The following is a 21,880-nucleotide window of genomic DNA, read 5'->3' as shown; positions in this document are numbered from 1 at the left end:
TCCTCTCTGAGTAGAGCATAGGATAATGAATAGAGAGATACATTCAGGCTCACTAGAGAGAATTTTTCAATGAAGGAAGGATGGTGTCAATATGGATTACTTGCCTTTATTTGCCATTACTTACTTTCAAGAATAGTAGTGATTCAGAAACAATGGCCTACTTGGTTGGCCTTCATCATAGCAACATTGTATTATTACACTCTGCCGGAGGATCCTGGCACCCTTACTGCACCGTCAGATGTCAATGTTTTTATAACAGGCTAGTTTGTTAGGGCTCCTGCACCATAAAATAATGTGAGGTATCAGTATTATCACACAATAATAAAGTACAGTGGATTTACACCAGTGCAGTGAAGCGGCGTTACTTCACATAACTACAGGGAATGGTTTCTAGCAGCAAAAGGCTGATGGGAAACAAATGCAAACAAATGTGTTGAAACTGGCACTGTACTCTACACCGCTTCACTCTATGCATCTCTACTCAACTCTGCACCACTCTACTCAATGCCAGGGCACTCTATCCCACTATACGTACTCCAGTTTAGGCCCCTCCAATCTACTCTGCACCACTCCACTCCACACCACTCTACACTCAATACCACTGCACTCTATGCCAATGCACTCTATGTCCCCACTCTATGCCACTGCACTCTACCCTGAACCACTCCACTCTCCCCTGCACCAATCCAAACTATGCCACTTCACTCTATTCTGAAACATTTTAATGTATGCCACTGCACTCTATGCTGTGCCACTCTATGCCACTCTACTCTGCACCACTCTACTCTGCACCGCTGCACCCTACTCCACCATAATCTACTCTGGAATACTGTACACCACTGCACTCTACTCCACTGCATTCTATGCCACTGCACGCTCCGCCACTCTATTGTACTCTGCACCGCTATACTATATGCTACTGCTCTCTGCACCACTTTACTCACTGCCACTTTAAGCTACGGCATTCTACACTACAGCACTCTACTACATTACACTATATGCTACTCTACTCTGCAAGACTGCACTTTATGCCATTGAACTCAATGCCACTCTACTGTGCACCACTGCACTCTACACCACTGCACTCTATGCCACTGCACGCTACATCACTCTACACCATTGTGCTCTATGTCTACTCTACATCACTATATTCTATGCCACTGCACTCTATGACACTACTCTGAAAGATTGCACTCTCTGCCATAGACCTCAACAACACTCTACTCTGAACCACTACACACTATGCTCCGCCATTATACTCTGCACCACCCTACACCACTCTACTCTGCAACACTGCACTCTGCGTGACTGTATTTTATGCCCCACTACTCTGCACCACATCACTTTATACCACTGCACTCTACATCACTCTACTCTGCATCACTCCACTCTCCACCACTGAACTCGACGCCACTTAACTCTGCACCTCTGCACTTTACGTCACTGCATGCTACACCACTCTGTACCAGTGCACTATATGTCACTGAACTCTATGCTACTCTTTTCTACTCTGCACCACTTTACTTTATGCCACTGCTCTCTGCACCTCTCTCCTCAGCACCATTCTACTCAACACCACTCTACTTTGCACCACTGCACTCTATGCCACTACAATCTATGCCACTGCACTCTACTCAGCACCACTCAACCATACACCACTCTACTGCACTCTACGCCACTACACTCTGCATCAGCCAATGCCACTCTAATTTATTTTGTACTACTGCACTCCACGCCATTGCACTCTACACCACTCTACTCTACAGCACTGCACTGTACGCCACTCTTCTTTACACCTCTGCACTCTAAGCTGCACCACTCCACTATGCCCTGAACCACTCCACTCTATCCCACTTCACTCTACTCTGAAACAATCTACTTTACGCCAATGCAGTCTACCTCACTGCACTATACTGTGCACCACTCTATTTTGCACCCTTGCACTCTATGCCACTCTACTGTACATAACTTAACTCTATTCCAATGCACTCTAAACCACTTTCCTCAAAACCAATGCACTCTACACCACTGCACCCTGCAATGATCTGCTTTGCACCACCAGTGGAGTGGTGTGGCTCACTGGTTAGAGGCGGCAGACACGGAAGCATAGAACGGCCCGGGACCAGGGTTCAATTCCCGACGCGGCAGGGCCGTGGACCAGGGTCAGCGGACTCAATAATTCTCGCCTCTGTGCATACTCTAACCAGGGATCACACTTGGCAACTCTGGGCATTAGCTTGCCTCATCTCTACAACGGCCCCCCACATTCGCTGGGGATGCCTGGTTTCACCTTGGAGATACCCAGTAGGGACCATCTCACAGGGAGAGCCAGGACGGGTTCCCCAGTGGTCTACAGGGCCACGACGCCTCAGGGCAGCAGTGCGCTTTACAAGACACATACATTACATTACATTACATTACATTACACTTTACTTTGCACTTCTTCGCTCTAGGCCACTATACATCAGTCTACAACACTCCACTATATGACACTGACTACACTCTACGATACTCCATTCTATGATGCTTTACTCCTTTAAACTCTACTCCCCTCTACGACACTCTACTCTACTACCCCACACTGCTCTATGCAACTTTCTCTCTACCACTCCATGCCATTTAACTCCACTCTGTTGTAGAACTCACTACTCCAATCCACTCTACTCCGCTGCACCACTCCACTCTATGCCACTGCACTCTATCACACTCTATGCCATTCTGCTCTACTCTATGCCACCTGCCTCTACAACACTCTACTCCACTGTATGCCATTGCACTCTCCTACACTACTTCACTGTATGACAATGTGTTCTGCTCAACGCCACTCTACTCTACCACACACTACTCTGCGGCACGCCTTCTGCACCACTCCAGTCTGCACTACACCACTCCACAACACTCTATGCGACTCCTCTCTATGACACTCTAAGGCCTACCACTGTACGACACTCTACTCCCTCATTGGCACTGTGCACACTCCACGCCGCATGACACTCCACTTCTCTCAACCCTACTGTAAACCACTATACACCCCTACACACCACTCCATAACACTCCACTGTCCTCCACTTTACGACTCTCCACTCCGTGCCACTCTCCCTTACTGCACTAACTATTAGCTACGCTGAACAGCAGCCGCGCTGCTTTACTACATTTCTAAAACATATTGGTATACCCACTAGCTCTTTTTAAATAGCGAGACCTATTTGCTTTGCCAATGCTTGTTTGTTTTGTTACTAATTTGTATGTAGTTCAGAATTCAGAATGCTGTCACACGTTCATGCAGGTGCCAGGGGGCAGATTTAGCATCATGTGGGGGCATGTAATTTATGATGACGGCTTTGGGTTCATCACGCCTACATTTAAATGCTCTCTGTTGCACTGTCAATCCCTTGATGGTGTGCATGTTACCTGGTACCACTCTAGTCCTCCCCCTCCCCCCGCTTTACGCAGTGCCAAGGCGAGCAGAGAGCACAGGGATGTTCAGTGTGCACAGGGACTGAAGGTCACGCCCCTGCGCAACTTACTGCGCAATGGGACCAATGAGAGCAGTTCATATTCCTGTGGCGACCACTGTGAGCCAGGCCTCTGAATCAGACACCTTGCATATGCATTAGGCACACATACCCTGGTTTTCCCAAAGCGCACAGAGGCACTTCATTATCAGTTCATGCTACATTTGAAATAAATAATGTCACTTGCATTGTGCTTTCATTCAAGTTCACGTACAGCAAAAATATTTAATAATGTTTATTACTTGATGTATTTCTTTATGTCTTTTTCTGACCTCGTGTAATTAGGCCTTTTTTTGGGGTGCCTTTTTTTTCGGCCTTCTCTTGGGGTACTCCGTTTAGGGATTCTTAGCCGTCCTGTGCAGGTCTCCACTGTTTCTTTTTGCTCTTAATTTCCTTGTAGAAGAGGGTTGTGAGCTGGCTGGTGTCTGTTCCTCTATTTCCTATCAATGAAGTCAGTAGGAAAAGCACCACACAGAAAAAATAGCAAGTTCTGAGCATCACATGGTGCTACATCTCACAGTAACAGACACTATTAATGATAAGGGTTGGAAATGACTCAGAACACTGAAACCCACTAAAGTCAAGTTAAATGACACAGCGTGTTTATTTTCAAGCTTAATTTCAAACCACAATGCACGATCTAAAAGACATTCGAAAAACAGTTCAGTTCTAAATATGTTAATGACCAGGAAAAAAAATACTTTTTTAAACATTAAAACCAACATTTGCCACCGTTTAAATTTAAAGTTAATTTTGGCCTGGACACCTTACTTTTTTTTCTTTTTTTTTTTAAATATGGAAGGCATATTTACAGTCGATTTTTCCCATATTTTTTTGTTTAACCTGATTAGGACCGGTCTTGGAATAAAATATAATTTGTTACATTTCTGATTTAACAAACAACCTTTGGTTTTGTGATTTATGAGCTACTTGGGCAGTAGCCAATTTTTTTTTAGCACTTATGTGATATTATTCAGGCAAAAGGCCAGACACTGGTTTGTCACTAGACAAAATATAAGTGACAGGGTTTGTTTTTAGTAGTGACATGACTGTTGCATGTTTCAGTTGTGGGGAAAGGCGCTCAGCGGAGAAAAAAGGATTGATGCCCCAATCGCTGCCCGGTAATCCTAATTGCACTGAACCCCTCTCTTGCTATTTAAAGTCCTAACCTGCTGCCTCAAGCTATAGCCTCCCCTGCATGAGGACAGCATTTAAAACAAAACACCATCTTGCTGCACGATACACCGACAACATACACGAGTGCAAAGATAGGGACCAGGAGCAATGACATGTCCACCTATGAAATGCCCCCCCACACCACGAATGGTCAAAGGGTCGGCCAATTACCCAGAACAAGGCACCTCAGCGCAAAAGCGAAGATGAAAAATCCAGAAACCTACATTTTATGGGAGACGGGTAGTTCATAATAAGAATAAAGATACAGAATAAAATCTGAGCATTGGTGCTCGTAGTTATATCCTAGTATTCCACGCCTGGTAGGGTTATAAATGTCAATCATCCTATCCAGACAGGATTGCACCCTCCATGGTAGTGACCAGGGAGAAAGACAAAATTAAACCAATGGTTCCAGGAGCCACAAGGAACCTGCCACCCCATCCAAGAACATAAAAGGCAATGTTCACATCCCACAAAGGCATTCATATGGAATTGCATGGCGGCGGTCATTGAGAAGCGGCCACAAGAAGCACTCGGACCTGGTGTACTACGATCCCTTGGGCAAAAAAGGGTCACAAATTGTGCACCAAATGTTTGCGAATGTAATAGTACTTTGTGAGCTTACCTATTTACTAATAGGTGAATTCACAAAATACTGAGGGCCATATGTAGTAACGTCTTTTGCAATCGCAAACACGGCAAATCGCAGAATCGGGTGTATGCGATTGCAAAAGAGACTGTTCCGATGTAGGAAACCCTAGTGTCGCTCAAAATCGAGAATCCCAAATTTAGCGATTACCAAATTTGCGTAACAAGGAATTTCCGAGAAATATAGCGAATTCGCAGTGTGCGGCTCAGTATTTGCGAAACTCACAAATACTGTTCCCGCAAAATGCAAATTCGCAATTTGAGATGTAGCAAAAAATCGTAAATTGCGTTTTCACGAAAATCGCAATTTTGCATTTCTCAATTACGACCAACTCTGAACAGTTGGTAACCAAGTGCAACCTATTTAAATAGGCCCACAATGCCACTGGGGCTTTCCACCATGGCTGGCCTGTATGTGATAGCCAGGAGGCTGCTTATCCGAGATGCTGCACAGAGAAGGAGACGCCAGGAAAGGATCTTCAGAACACCCATCACCCTCTTCCAGCGGACCCAGGAGGAAATCCATGTGCACTACAGGCTGCACCCAGACCGCATCCTGGAGTTGATAGAAGAGCTGACACATACTTGAACACCCCACTTACAGGGCACACACCATCCCTACCCACATACAGGTGTTGTGCTCACTGCACCTTCCAGCATCAGGGAGTTTTCAGGGGGTGATAGCCACAGCTTGAGGGGTCTCTCAGAGTGCACTATCATGCTTTTTCCACTCTGTCCTTGAAGCTATGGTTCAGAGGATGCATCACCATATCCAATTCCCAAGCACACAGCAGGCACTGGATCTGACCAAGCAAGAATTCTACCAAATAGCCCAATTTCCCCACGTCATTAGCTGCATAGTTGAGACCCATGTCGCACTGTCACCCCATCACAGAATGAGTATGTTTTTAGGAACAGAAAATCATATAATTCCCTGAGCATCCAGGTAGTGAGCAATGCTAAACATGTCAACACAGATATTCTGGCAAAATTCCCAGGAAGCACACACGTCTCATTCATTTTTCGCCACTGCGGATTACATCACAGACTCACAAATGGCGAGTTTGGAGAGGGCTAGCTGCTAGGTAAATGCATGGCACACACGAACACAAAACTAGGGAAGGTATAAAGTGGCAGGACAGTACTTAACATCAACCTATTTTTGCCCTGCAGGTGACAGTGCGTACGCTGTACGTGACTACATCCTCACACATTACCTCAATCCAGCCACAGCAGCAAAGCGGAGGTACAACAGTGCCCACAGAGCCACACGCTGCACCATTGAGAGGACCTTTGGAATCATTAAAAGCTGTTTCCGGTGCCTCCATAAGAGTGGAGGTGCACTGCAGTACAGCCCAGAAACATGTTGCAAAATCGTGGTTGCCTGCGCAATGCTACACAGCATCGCTACCAAGAAGGGCACCCCAGTGGATCGAACAGCTACAGACACATCAGATGAGGAGGAACCAGCTCCACAACGGAGACGTGCAGGTGGTGTGGGGGCTGCTGCCGGGTGCCTGTGATGCGATGACATCACACAGAACTACTTCTAGGTGAGAAATGAGGACACAATGCCAAATAATGATGCTCAAGTATGATGTTTATTTCCTTAACTGCAGGAGTAAATCTGTCACCCAGCGTGACTGACATGTTGATATTTGCACATGTTTAGGTCACAGTGCTATTATTGCAATGAGTCACTCAGTCGATATCGTATGTGTTGCATCACACATTGCCATGAGTACATGCTGCCCCTTCACCTCCTACGTGCACGCCCTGTTGCCCCTCGTTCAGGCTGCACATTGGCCTCACTGGACTCTTCCCCTGCTCTCCCCAGGCGCCCACTCTGCCGTCTATCTGCAGAAAGTGGTGGAGTGATGCTGCTCCTGCTTGACTCTTCGTCTGTATCCAAGCTGCCCAGTGTCCCTATACCACCTGTGGTAACAGCACGCATTTGGTCCAGGGCATGTGTGACCTGCACCAGGCCCCTACCCACATCCTGGCAGCAGTGTGCCATTTCATGCTGAATACTCACGCATCTACTGGCCAGCAGGGATATGGCGGTGGACTGGCGGTTCACAGCTCTAGTGTAAAGGTCCATCCGGGTGTCTAGACGGTGTTTCTCCCTGCGTCTGGCTACCCTGTCTATCCTGATATCCCTGCACAGTCCTTCCAATGCACCGGTGATGGAATTGACACTGAGCCGCAACTCAGACATGTTATGGTTATGTGCTGCAAGTTGGCGCTGGATTGATCTTATGCCTTTAACTTGCAGGCGCTGTGCTTTTAACATGCTGCCCTCAAGGCCAGAGACCACTGTGTCTTCTTCGGAAGGTGAATTGCTGGTGGAGGGCCGTGCCTTGCATCTTGACCCACTACCATTTGAAGTTTGGACAGTGGACTGTAGTGTGTGCTGCCTTGCTTGTTGCCTTGGGACTGGCTGTGCCTCCTCCGCTGTATCTGTGTAATCTGCCTCCATCAGTGGCAGTGGTGAGACTATGTTGCGCCTGGCACAGGGTCTGTCTGTCTTTCTGCGCCCTGCTCCTCCTGCCCTGCCACGTCCACATTTGCTAGTGTCTCCACCCCTTCTGCCACTGTTTCCGGTGTTGTCGGTGGTGCTGTAAATTTAAATACACACATTAATTGTGTATCATGTTTCAATTTTGTTATGCATTAAAGTTTGCAATCTAATATCTAATGTATCTAATCACATTACTACTACTTGTCTGTTTTGCACATTCCAAGTATGATTCATCCCAATGTCCCCTTGCTAATCAGATTCAAACGATGGCATGGCATCAAGATTTCAGACAAGAGGGTATCCCGAGGAAATATTGAAGGAAGCCATTGAGAGGACTACCGCCACTTCCCGAAATGATGCTCTTCGGAGCACCCACAAAACCGATCAACAGAGGATGGTCCTAGTATCTAGATATTCCACGGCGAGCAATACCTACAAGAGCATCATATTGAAACACTGGCGCATCCTGGCATCTGAACCAGACTTTGGGAATCTTTTTAAGGAACCTCCAATTTTCGCATACACCCGTCCCAGAAACATCAAAGAAATCTTATCTGGAACCAATCCCAACACCATTTCCGTTAAACACACTGGCACACGTCCTTGTCATCATTGCAACAACTGCAATAACATCATCAAAGGAAATAATATCAATCATCCCATGAGAGTTCACAACATCAGATTAAACGTGGACGCCACTTGCGATTCTTCTAACCTCATCTACCTACTTAAGTGCCCCTGCGGCAAAATTTATGTGGGTAAAACCAGCAGAAAAATAAAGACCAGACTGAATGAACACAAGTCGAACATTCGCACCAAGAACACCAAATCCAATGTAGCCACTCATTTCAGTGAAGCTAACCATAACGTGGCTCAATTGAAGTATATGGTCTTAGAGATTGTTCCCAGAATTGAAGGAAGGGACAATAACAAGTTTCTCTTGCATAGAGAAACCACCTGGATATACAGACTCCAAGCACAGAAACCGTGGGGTCTCAACGACCGGACTGAATTAAGTTGTTACTTATGATGCCCACGTGGCACTGTATTGATGCTATTTACTTTGCCTTTGCTGATTGTACCTAAAGCATGCTGATTGTTGCTCTTTTCTATCCCTTTCGTCATACCTTCTTTTGGTTTAACACTCTTTTGTCCCCTTTCTAAGATGGCGGCCCCATTACACCTTTTCTTTCATAGTCCTTTGTTTATGTTGTCCACTCTTCCTTTGAATCCCCGAACTCCGCGCTTGCTCCGCGTAGTTCCAGACTGCTGAACCCGCTAACCACACGCGAGCACTGACATCTGCCGTAGTAAGTTGCTTTCCGCTTTAACCGACATCCCGTTTCCCCTACCCCGCTCGGAGTTAATGCGATTCTTGTTACCCTTCCCTTCCAGACACCACTTCTCATGCGAAGTCTATCACGTAAGCCTCGCGTTCCGAGGATTGCTTGTTATCTTTGCCACCTTTCCCCCAGTTTCCTTGACCCTTACGGCTTGTTCTCGCACGCACTTTCCTAATAGCTTCCTTTCTTTTCCCGCATGATGTTTTGCTTTTCATCCGACTCCGCTAGCTTTCCTTTGCTCGCTTTTTGTTCTAACCTGTTCATCATTTTCCTCACCTCCTATTTTTTATCACCCTCAACACATTCCGAAATTCTTACGTTTCTTCACAAAGTTATCACAGTGGGCAGCATGCGGTTGTACCACCAATTCACCTATGCATATTATCCATGCTAGTTATGCCACATTATTGATTCAGGTTATTTTTTCGTATCTTCTGTTGCAGTGCTCCTTGATAAAGGACTTGGTTAGTCCGAAATGCATCGGAGCCATCCTAATGTTGATTGAATCGATTATTTGATGATCATGTTGAAATGAAAAAGAAAATCATGAAATGAAAATCTCTCAATAAACTCTAAAACTTTACCATTGGAACTTTTCATTGAAATCTTTTGGAATCTATTGTGTCATCCACACATAGAACCCGAATAAGTGTGCCCACCACAGGGATGCGCCTACATTCCAGTAGCGCACTCAACCCCCTTACTATGTTTCACAGGGTCAGGTATCAGTGCCTGGAACTACATATCCCATAATGCAATTTTGGGTGTGCTTGTGGACATGTACTGGAGTTGTACTCAGGCTGGGTGTTTGGGACTGTGAGTGGGTTGGTTATGTTTTGGGGATATTGGCATGCATCTTACTTTGTATGGTGCATGCATTTTCAGAGCTGTCCAGGTCAGCCACTCCAGTCACAGTTTCAGGCATAAGGGTACCCTCCACCAACTCCTCCAGGGGCGTAGGCTCTGGTGCTGTTGACGTCCCACCTCCAGTCAGTTCACCCTCAGCCAATCTGGTGGAAACCCTCTCCTTTGACCTTTGGAGAATATCATACCACCGCTTGTGTAGGTCTTCAACGTGCGGTGTGTTACGCCAATTGCGTTGACTTTCTCCTGAATCTCACTCCAGATTCTCCTTTTCCTTGCCTCTGGCACACGGAATGAATTTTTGCCAAGTAGGAGGTCATGTTGCCTTACTATTTCCTCTGTGAGCACCTCAAGCTCCCTCTCACAAAATTTTTGTTTTAAAATTAGGTTTTCTTCTGGCTGCTTCTCACTCCCCTGAGACTCCATTTCTCCTTCCTGCAACAGCTGAGCAAAAACCATACTCCCTCCTCACAGGCTCTCAGGCAGCTTCTGAGTCTGACACAGTGCTGACAATCAGGTGCAGCATAGGCCATCACACTTCCTGGTTGTGATGTAATCATTCTACACCTGAATTGCTGTTTCCCGAAATTGCGATCCCTTATTAGTGATTACGCTATTAAGGAATCGCTATTTGAGTTATCGCTATGATAGTCTGCGATTTTTTGGCAATCGCAATTTTTTTGCGATTTTTTACCTACATCGCGATTTGCGATTCTGATAATGCGATTCGCAGAAAATCGCATTTTCAGAATCGAAATTCCATTTTTACCTACATGTGCCCCTGAATCTCAAGGTGTAGCAGAAGGACCACCTTAATGAATATTCATAAGGCAGGCTGCAATTTGGATAGGCTCTGATCAGACGGATGATGATGTACGAGGGACAGCAGAACTATACTCATGATTGCATCCAGAAATGGATAATTTTTAAAGCAGTCTGTGTTACTTAAGGGAACCAGTGCAATTGTGGTCATAAGCCAGGAATGCATTATTTTCTGAATTGGAACAAAGAGGGAGGGAGGCGCCCCCAAGTATCTGCATTTCAGAAAGAATTACAAAAGTCATTTTATGAGTGAGAAATAATTTTTTCAACTTGCAAAAGGACTTTTGTACATAAAGAAAAGCCTTTTTGCAGAGGCAAACCATGTGATTTCGTGAATTGCAGAGTCTGTTTTTGCAAAAGGGCTTTGCACCTGAGGCCCGATGCGAACTTGGGGAATATATACCTGTTTTGTCATATCAGCAGTGAAAAGATTAACATTCAGAACCGGAGTTGCAGAGGTGCGCCATAGCAAGCTGTCTGGGGCTGTCCGGGCCCAGCTGGGACTGGGGCCTGCACACACACACATTTTTCTGCTCAGCTCCAACCTGCCAGCCCACCTTCTCATCTTTGTCATATTCCTCAATTGAGCTGTGATCATTGAGGGTTTCAGCACCGGGTCTTTCAGGTGACAGAATAAGTCCTCTTACTGCTTTAAAGCTACTATTATCAGACTCCTCTAATAATATCATTTCAGCGAATGCCTGTCTGATTCCCTTATGGACTCCCATAGATGCCATACTACACCCTGAAGAAGGTAAATGGGCACTAATTCATGCCCACACAAGGCCAAAACTCAGCACTGAAAATGCCAACAAACTATGCCTAAATATATTAGACATCTGCGTCCAGATTTACTTACATTTTGTGCCGGTGCAGGGCCACCCAAAGTGTCACCCAAAGTGATGCAAACTGATCCAAAAAGTAACAATTTTTGCATACCTCAAAACTTGTCACCCTGTCCATTTATGCTGCATTGTGCAGCACATATTTAAAGTGGGAAAAGTTGTAAGTATATCAAAGCAAAGAATTGTGTATTTGAGTGATGCCCTTCCAATACAAAACCAATTATGGACAATATGCAGACACTCTAGGACTATGGGAGTGAGCAGTAGCACCATACTTTGGTAGATATAGCGCTGTCCTGCTAGTTCCCTTTCACATGATGCAGCACGGCAATTGTGGTTGCTGTGCTGCGTCGCTTTTATAAGCGAAACTGCGACCCCTGGCTTGTCCCTTGCGACCCATGGCACCCCCATTGCGTCCCCTATACACAAAGGGTTGTAGCAAATTTGATAGACATTAAAAACGAGGCTCGCAGCCCTGTTCATATTTGGCATGGGGATATGAATGGACTGGCCTCTGCTGCTGGCTGTCCCTGGACACAAATATATTCACACAACTTTGCTGCTTAAGTACAGGGTAGAGTACAAACTGTCTCTTTCTCCTCAGAAGGCGCGGGGTCTACAAAAGACTGGAAGCTGTTAAGCATGTGTGGCTTGGAACCTCTGTGATTTGATCCTGTATCCTCTCAATCATGGCAACACACTTGTAGCATGCCAGGGAGACTGTCCTACCTTCTTTCTTTCTTGATTTCTTGATTTTCCGAATTCTAGTAATGGTTGGTGCATTAAAATAAAGGTAATGCCAGTAGAAAACCGACCAGGGTCAACCGCAGCTGTACAGTGGGGCATGCAATATAGGTACATTACAAGGGATGTGCTTTGCAGGAGAGGCAGGCATGCACTTTAGACAACAGGCTTGACTGGGGAGGGAGAGGTGCTTTACAGAAAATGTGCTTAACTGTGGAGCATGGACGTTCATTTAGGGCTTGCCCCTTGCAGCCCGTGGAACGGCCTTTGCGGCCCCTGGCTTCAGAAGTGGCAAAGCCATTGCCAAGAACACAAGTTTCTGCATTCCATAATTTCTGTCTGTTTTTCATTCTACTAATAGTTAATAATCCCCTTCACAGGTCATACCTCACCCCAGCATGTCTACATAAAATGTATAATTTACCCTTTCTCCATCCCAGATGTCCGGCACCAGATGTTGATCTGGCGCACATGTTCTGGCACTGCCCAGTGGTCGTGACCCCTTGGAGGGTGGTTGTGGGAGCGCTAGAGGAGGTGAGAGGGCGCACAGGGCTATACACCATGGGGGGCACACTGTTGGGCCTATATAAACGAGGCATAGTCCAGAAAGTTATCAATAATTTCATAGACGTGGCATTGCTTAATACTCATCACTATATAGAAACGCACTGGAAGGCACAATCCCTACCGAGCATGCAGCACTGGTACTCAGCAACACTGAAGTAGGGTAGGGCGGAGGTTGCGACTCTGTGGAGAGAGGAAGTCAGGAGGCTCAGGAGGATCCCTATGGTGGCATCATGAGAGGCCACCGTATTTTATGAATTACCTACATATAAAGATTCCCTTCCCAATAGTTAGAGGCCGTGTGGAGTAGGTTGTTATGTTTCTGGAGTTGCACAGTCCATGGACCTATAATGGGTCCCTGCCCTTGCCCAGTGGTGTGTGACGCCTCCTGGTGTATTCTTCTTGCACAACCAATAAAGGGTCTCTGCACTCTTCCGAGGGGAGAGGGAGCTGAAAACACCGACTGTTCACTAGAACAAGAAAAAGGGGAACGAAGGGATAAAAGTGATGGAATAAGTGGTCGTAATCAAGGAAAGATAATTGCTTACACTGAGACTGTATGACAGCGTCTGGATATTACTGGAGCATATTCTCAAGGACTTATCGTCGAGTTGCAGGCACTTTATCGCAGCCAAAGTGGCGATAAATGTATCGCCCTATTCACAAGCTGGTGCTAACATCTGATATCGACAGTATTCCTGCGATAGCAGCCGCAAAAAACATCGCCACAGATGATACCGGCAACTAAAGCTAATGATATGCAGAGTAGGCGTTCAAGTGCAAAAAGACGCAACAACACCACTTCGAAACATTCTCAATGACCAGGCAGATCTGCAATAAGATCCCAAAACAGACGATAAGGCACGTTAGCAGCAGGGATTTAACACCTGCTCTTACCTGGTGTAAAGTCGAACGACAACCTGCACCATAAAAAGGAGCCCAGCCCAGAGCCACACCTGAAGAACAACAGATGCCATGAAACAACTGATCATGCAGCCCGGACACCCAAGAGAGCCATAACAAACACCACCCCCCAGGCCACCCCCCTTCCCCCCGGCCCTACCCCGGGCAAACCCCCCCCCCCCCCCCCCCCCCCCCCGGACAAAGATATGTTACATCAACTTTACGAAATCATGGACAAAACAATTTGCCTGATGTTGCACAATTACCACAATTAACATTCATGTGTGGTCAGAAAAAGGAGAATCATTCATTTATCTTTGAATTTCCAAACAAATCATTTTATTCAAATTAAACTCAAAAAAACTATTTGGAAGAGTCATGGTAGGTCTTCTCTGGACAATCTGTAAGTCACAGCCTGCAAGACAAAATACAAGATAAGAAGGTGTGTCATGCGCTCATCAAAGGACAGAGAGAGAGATAAAGAGAGAGAGAAAGGAAGAGAGGAAGAGAAAGAAAGAGAGAGAAAGAGAGGGAGAGAGAGAGAGACAGTGAAAGGAAGAGAGGGAGAGGGAGAAGGAGAGAAAGTGCCAACACTGCTGACCCAGGCCTCACAGCACACCTGCTGCCACCGGTGTGTCTCCAATAAGGGAGGGGATAAAATCTGTTTCGCGGGCGAATTTGCGGATTTTCCGCGATTTCGCGATCCGCTAATCTCGCGAAATCGCGGTAAAATCCGCGAATCAGCGGGGACGATTTTTCAGCCAAGCAAGGGTTACAGCAGCAGGGGCAAAAGTTGAACCTAATTTCTTTGTAACCTTTTACAAAAGGGTTACAAACAAATTAACTTCAACTTGGACACCTGCTGCTAATTGCTTCCTGGCGCCTCGTTATCTACTTGCAACTATTCTCTGACCCTGCTCTGACCCTTGAAGCAGGGTCAGAGAATAGTTACAAGTAGGCAACGAGGCACCTGTCCAAGGAATTAAACCTCATCAGGAAGCACTTACAGATATAAAAAACAGGAAGAAGGGAGAGGATGGCAAATACACCTATTTTGAGTTGTCAGGAGGGGTTAAACTAAAAGAGACCTTTACAGCACAATTTTCATATGCATTTTGCTAAAAATAAAAAGCTGTATGTTCTGTAGGGGCAACTCAGGAATCTGGCCCTTCAGAGATCCGGCCTTGCTTTCTTTCTCTTGTTCTCTCTCTCCCTCTCTCTTTCCCTCTCTTTCTCTCTCTTTCTATCTATCTATCTATCTATCTATCTATCTATCTCTCTCTCTCCCTCTCCCATAAACGACTGCATAGGTAACTTCGCTATGCAAGCGGCTCGCGAAGACGCAAAAAGCCCCGCGAACACGCAAAAAACCCTGCGAACACGCAAAAAACCCCGCGAACACGCAAAAAAACAAAAATCCGCAATTTCGCACAAATTCGCGAATTTTGCGGATCGCGAATTCGCAAATCCGCAAATTCGCGGATCGCAAATTCGCAAAATTCGCCCATGCTTAGTCTCCAACCACGTGCCGGTATACACTGCAGTCCACCAGGTCCCTAATCTGAAAGAGTCCAGATCTATGAATGGCAGAGTTCATATAACTGCACATGCCATCATCGCTTGCCCGCCCCTTCGCACACAGGCTTCTGCACCCCAGTCCCTCCCGCCACCCAGCGGTGATTGCCTGCCCCTGCGCACCCAGGCCTCACTGCTCATCTTCCGCCACCAGCGTGTCTCCAAGAGGGCCCACCACGTGCCGGTGCAAGCTCCGAGCCCGGGTCCCGTGTCCATGTCAGGCACCACATCAAGCAGCCCCAGACTGCGGGCTACCAGGTCACACTCGTGATACTGGGTCTTGATTATGCAATGGCAGAGATCATATCAGTGCACACGGCATCATCGCAGGCTGCACACCCGCTCAGCTCTTTAGGTGCCTCTAACTCTCTGAACAGCGAGGCAACGCCACATGGCGGTAGGCCCCCGCTGGCTCAGGCCAACACTGCGGTCCAGCAGGGCTCACACAAATCCGTACCAGTCTGGACCGTCAGGACGGCGCATCATCGCAGGCTGCACACCCGCTCAGCACTTAAGGTGCCACTACCTCAGTGCATGGAAAGTCACCGTCCCGTTGCGGTAGGCCTGTGCCGGCCTCAGTGTATCCGGCAAGTCATGGACCCTTTATGATTGAGTCTCGTGGTGCTGACGCCATCATGTCACCTCCGGCAGTGGGGAATGTGATGTAGTAGGGCCCTAGGCCCTCATGCATAAATAATAACCACTCGAATACACCCACATAGAGAGTGGAAATGGCGTCGAGCACGTGCACCCGGCCCTTTTTATTGGCAGGGTCACATGTCCTGTGACGTGTGTGCTGGATGGGTGTGGTGTGGTTGTAAACCAGCCATGAGGGAGTGGCATTGGCATGCTGACAACTAGACTTGTGATCAGCAGATCACTACAGGGAGACCTAGGACATGTAATGTTGTTGTCCCCCACTGTAAGGGTAAGCGGAGTGGGCTGGCCTGGTGTATGCCAGTCCAGCATAGGGGTGTGAACAATGACCATGGGGCTCTTTGCATGGTTCTGCCTGGGCTGGACAAGGAAGTAACTAATGCTTGTGTCTCTGTTGTAGTGTCAGCACCACCCTGACCACAATCAGTAATGTTGCACCCTGTGACTCAAGTCCCACAACATGAGCAACATAGACATAAGGGGGAATCATTGAGCCTACATTCATCCATACCTCCACACTTGAATGATCATAGACATGACACATCTGTCTGAAAATGAATGTTTAGTGCACATTCAGTGGAGTGTTGTAGCTGGAGCATCACAGGGCCATACAAAACCCACTTTACATTGTTGGCCTGTGGAGGCCAGAGTCTTTTAGGGAATGACAAGTTCATCTGAAGAGGAAGAGTTCAGTCTGCAGTCTGATTGCTGTGTCATTGGTAACCAAATAGGATATCAGGCAGGACAGGCCGAAGGGACGGGAGGCGGGGTTGCACTGATAGTAAACAAAAGTGCCACCTGTACCATCATTCCCTCTGACGTGATTAAGGATTGCGAATCCCTTGCCTTTGCTATTGTCCTTTCACCACACCATTCGGTGAAAGGTCTTCTTGTTTATCGTCCGCCAGGGCCCACAGGCTCTTTTTTTGAAGAGTTCCAGTCGGTGACCTCATCCCTGTTACTCACGTCTGAGCATTGTATCGTCGCCGGGGACTTTAATGTCCATATGGACGTTGAATTGGATGCCGACGCAATTAAAATGTTGGATGTTACAGCCCCTCTGGGCCTGGTACCCTATCACGTTGGACCGACCCATGAGAAGGGACACACCCTAGATCTTACTTTCTCTACGACCCCCATAGAGATGCTGGCTCCTATCCAGGTGCTTTGGTCTGATCACAGGTTGGTGAAATTTTATCTCTCCGAAGTCAGGAAGCCTTCCGGTGCCCCCCGGCAGGCTTCCGTGGGACTCAGGGCACTCCACCGGGTCACTCCGGAACTGCTGGCACAGTCTTGTGCGGACCATCCCTGTGTTTTGACTGGGGACTTAGAGGAGGATGTTGAGCGACTGCAGGCCTGGCTCTTAGAAAGGCTAAATGATCTTGCTCCTCTGAGACCCCCCGCAAACTTGACAAGGGTGCATCCGCCCCTTGGTTTACGGAAGCATTGGCGGCTTCACGTAGGCAATGCAAGGTAGCGGAAAGAGCATGGCGCGTGAAATACGACTCGACAGCGAAACTGGCCTACAGGTCCTTGGCGAAAGCTTATCATCGGGACATCGTCTCGGAGAAGAAAAATTGAAGCTGCCTCCAATTCCTGTAAGGAGCTTTTCGCCATTGTACGGGAGTTTACAACTTCACGCGCGGCACCAACTCAGACCCCCCCTCCTGCGCCTTGGGTCAGGGCGATCGCGGACTTTTTTACCTCTAAGATCCAACGGATCCAGGACTCTTTCCCTGTGCAGGAGCCTGAGACACCCGGTCGGGCGGAGAATGCCGCTGTTACCCTGCCTAGTGCAGGTGTGGACTTGGCAGTTTTTCCTCCTCTCTCCATGACCGCTTCATTTGATCTGATGGCTTGTCTTAAATCAGGCTCCCCGCGGGATGCCTGCCCCGCAAAATTTCTGGCAAAAATGGCAGCCATCATTAATCCATATGTGAACCCCCTGTTGAATTGTTCTCTTGCACAGGGTGTGGTTCCCCAGTCCTGGAAGCAGGCGATGATTATCCCCTTGCTCAAAAAGCCTGGTTTGGATGCGGAGGTGTTGGCGAATTATAGGCCTATCTCGCTCCTGCCTGCTTTTGCAAAGGTTATAGAAAAGCATGTGCACAAGGTGCTTGCCAATTACCTGGAGTCCCACGACCTACTGCACCCCACCCAATCGGGTTTCCGCACCAATCTTAGCACCGAAACAGCTCTCCTGGAAGTCTCGGAGGTGATTAAGGAGGTGCTGGATTCGGGTGGCAGGGCGATGCTGGTGATGTTAGATCTGTCGGCGGCCTTCGACACCGTCCCCTATGAGGGTCTTCTTGCAAGACTCTCAGAGATTGGCCTCCGGGGGACGGTGCTCCAGTGGTTTCGTTCGTTCCTGGCAGGTCGTCGACAAACGGTCTGGGCTTCTGCTTGCTCCGCCGAGATGTCGCCATTGGGTGTCGGAGTTCCTCAGGGCTCAGTATTGAGCCCAACTCTATTTAACATCTTCATGACCCCTCTGGCGGCTCTGGCGGAGTCTTTCGGGGCTCAGATCGTTTCCTACGCCGATGACACCCAGCTCCTCTTCACCTGTGAGAGGGGTGCGGATTTCGATGGAGGTAGGATCCAGGGTTGCCTTGAGGCTGTGTTTCAGTGGTTCCAACATAACAGCCTCAAGTGCAACTCGGATAAATCCGAGGTCCTCTTTTTCGGGTGCAGTTCGGATCCGGACTGGAAAGTGTGGTGGCCTGAGAACATGTTTCCACCAGCAAGTTCGTCCCAGGTGGCAAAAAACCTTGGGATTAAGATCGACAATGGCCTCACACTGCGCTCACAGGTAATCGGTCTCACTGGCACCTGCTTTGGCCTGCTCCAGATGCTGCGTAAGTTTCTCCCCCTGTTATCGGAGGAACACAGGAAGATCACGGTGCAGGCGATCATAGGCTCGAGAATTGACTACTCTAACATTCTGTATCTCGGCCTGCCAGAATACCTGCTTCAACGGTTACAGGTGGTCCAGAATTCGGCAGCACGGGCCATCTTTGGATTATCTCGCCGTGCCAGAGCCTCGGGCCTCCTGGAAGCACTGCACTGGCTTCCTGTCCGGAAGCGGATAGTTTTTAAGACCCTTACTCTGGCACACAAAGCCTTGCACGCCTCCGGAGCGAAATACCTCCAAAAAAGGCTGACCTTCTACCATCCAGCCAGGTCGCTGAGGTCAGAATCCTTGTTTCTTGCGGCGGTGCCTCGTGTGAAGAGAGCACGTATTGGAGGCCGCTCTTTTAAATTATTGGCGCCCCAGTTGTGGAATAAGCTGCCTGTGGCCCTGCGCAGCACTCCAAACCTGTTGGCCTTTAGGAAGGGGCTCAAAACCTGGCTTTTTACCTCTTAGTTCTCTGGCCTTGTCTGGTTTCCTTTTCTCTGCCTTTTATCTGTTTTTCCTGTTATGTTATGAGTTTGGTGCGCAATTCAAAGCGTCGGGACACTCCTCCGAGTAGCCGTACGCTATATAAAACCCCGGTATAACATAACATAACATAACATAACATAACATAACATATGGCAGTCCATGTCGAGGTCCAAGGTGAGTGTTGCAGAGTGTATCGGGGGACAGTGGAAGGTGATAACGCAGAGGGCAGAACTAAGCAGAAACAGGCTATATGGCGGAGATGAATGCTACTGCGTCCTTCTCACCACTGAGGCAGAATCATCCGCATATTCATCCTCTGCTGTTTCAGGTGCCTCACATGTTGGTGGTGGTGTTCTGTCTGCATCACTGTGTGGCAGTGACACATCAGGGGCCGGAGGTGGAATGTCTGCTGCACTGTGTGGCACTGACACTTCAGGGGGCGGAGATGTGGAAGGAGTGGTAGCAGCAGCATTTATCCTTGTCAGGCCTTGAGGCAGCAATGCCATGAGGAGGGTCTACAGGGCATTGAGGAACCCAGCTACCTTTAGCTGGTGTGCAGCCGTGGAGGCCACACTTTCCGCCTGCGTTTGCTCCATTCTCTCCATGATCCTCCGCGTGTGTCCCAACTGCCGGGTGATGTCGCTGGAGCCACACTGACTAGACAGTTATCCTTGTCTCCGAGTTAGGACTCCAGTGATGTCAGCTATGGATCATTGGAGAGCATGGGGCGGGCTATGGGTGTCTATTAGGGACTGTGAGTGGTCCCTGATGGGACTTAGACACCCACGTATGGCATCTACTTTGGATGCCATGCTGTCGAACCCCATCTGCACCTGTTCAGCCATCTTCTCCTGGTACCACAACACACGGCATTGGAAGGCCATGTGTTGTTTGTGGGGGTCATGGGAGGCAGCCGTGGTGGTGGATGCTACCTGCTGTGTGGTCTGTGCAGGGGGTGGGGTCTCCTTGATGCAGCTGGGCTGTCTTGCTCCTGGAGGTGGGTTGATGTAGCTGTCAATGAACTCTTGGAGGGCGCCAGTGTCGAAGGTGTGGAGGTCCTCTTTGTCATCAGTGAAGAGAGGTTCAGTCTGCTCTGCAGGAGGTGTTGGTTTTCCCTCTACAATGTGAAGGGGAGATGCAGTTTAACATTGTGTTCACATGTATGTTGATGAATTGTACGTGTTTACAAACAGACTGCATGACATGGTACATTGTGACTGTTTGGGAGGAGCTGCCTATTTGATGCGGGACAGTGGACATTTGTACTACATCACAGATGTGTGTTTGTACTTGTACATTATCAACTCACATTTTCCTGTGATTGGCCAGTTTCTACACACAAGCGGCACCGGTTGTGTTCTCTGTTCTGTTGTGAATGTGTTGCGGTTTGTACCACTTTGTTGTCAATGTTGATGTCCTCTGCATGTTATGTGTGTGTGTGCTGCATTTTGGGAGAGTCGCCCCTGCAGCTCTGATTTTGCTCCCCCTTATCCCTTTCATGGGGTGTGCCTTTGACTTCTGTGCTTATACAGTGCTGAGATGTTGCAGACTTGGGTACATTGGGCTTTTGGTGGGAGTTGGGAGTCTGGGGCATGGTTTGTCCGCAGATGTGTTGTTGACATCAGGGGTTGTTTGTGCACGTGGATGTGGCAGAGTGTAACCTGTTCCTTTATGGATGGGTTCCACACTCAGCCACCTCGGTGTTGTGGTGTGCAACATGTTATGATATATTGACTGCAACAATGCTATTCGTGATGCAGTGTCACTTGCATTGTCAGTGTTGGTCACATACACGCCGCTTTGCTGGGTTTAACACATGTGCATGGGTTGGTTGTGAGATTGGTGGTGTGTGGGAAGGGCCCCCTCTTGGCACATAGTTGACAGGGGCCTACTTGCTGTTTCTAGGTGTGCTGCAATGTGCCAAGGGGATCAGGGACATGCTCCAGAGTCCTTGTGGGTGTGCACTGTGCTATACTTAATTGTGCATGTGTGCCATTGTGTCCATCTTCCCCGTATCCCAAGTCCCTGGTCATTACTCACCCTGCTGCTGTTGTGTCAGGTCATGTTGAGCAGTGTCCGACCCCAACTACTGCCACTGTCTTCACACTAATGACTGTGGACCCTATTTCCTCCACCTCATCCAACTCCTCCTGTGGCGCTGGACTCCCACCTACAGTCTGTAATGCTTCCTTCTGGTTGTTGGTGAGTTTCTGCTTGGTTTACTCTTCACATCATTCGAGCAACGCTTGACCTCTTCCGTTGTCCTCCTTAGCACTCCAACTGAATTCACCTTGTCCACGATGGACTGCCATATTCCATTT

The 21,880-nt window shown here is 48.0% G+C and overlaps 1 protein-coding gene across 1 annotated transcript in view; it reads right to left on the bottom strand.

Moving 5' to 3' along the window:
- Positions 1-6,920: 6,920 nt before the first annotated feature.
- LOC147726182 (uncharacterized) overlaps positions 6,921-21,880 on the bottom strand; it is a 129,962-nt gene continuing 115,002 nt past the window's right edge. The window contains exon 3 of the mRNA XM_086960281.1: positions 6,921-7,957. Within this exon, the coding sequence (XP_086816407.1) occupies positions 7,096-7,957 (862 nt within the window). The 3' untranslated portion in view covers positions 6,921-7,095. The remainder of the gene's footprint in view (positions 7,958-21,880) is intronic.

Source organism: Lissotriton vulgaris, chromosome 3_1, assembly GCF_964263255.1.
Source record: "Lissotriton vulgaris chromosome 3_1, aLisVul1.2, whole genome shotgun sequence".
NCBI lineage: Eukaryota > Metazoa > Chordata > Amphibia > Caudata > Salamandridae > Lissotriton > Lissotriton vulgaris.
This window is presented reverse-complemented; position numbering and strand designations above follow the sequence as displayed.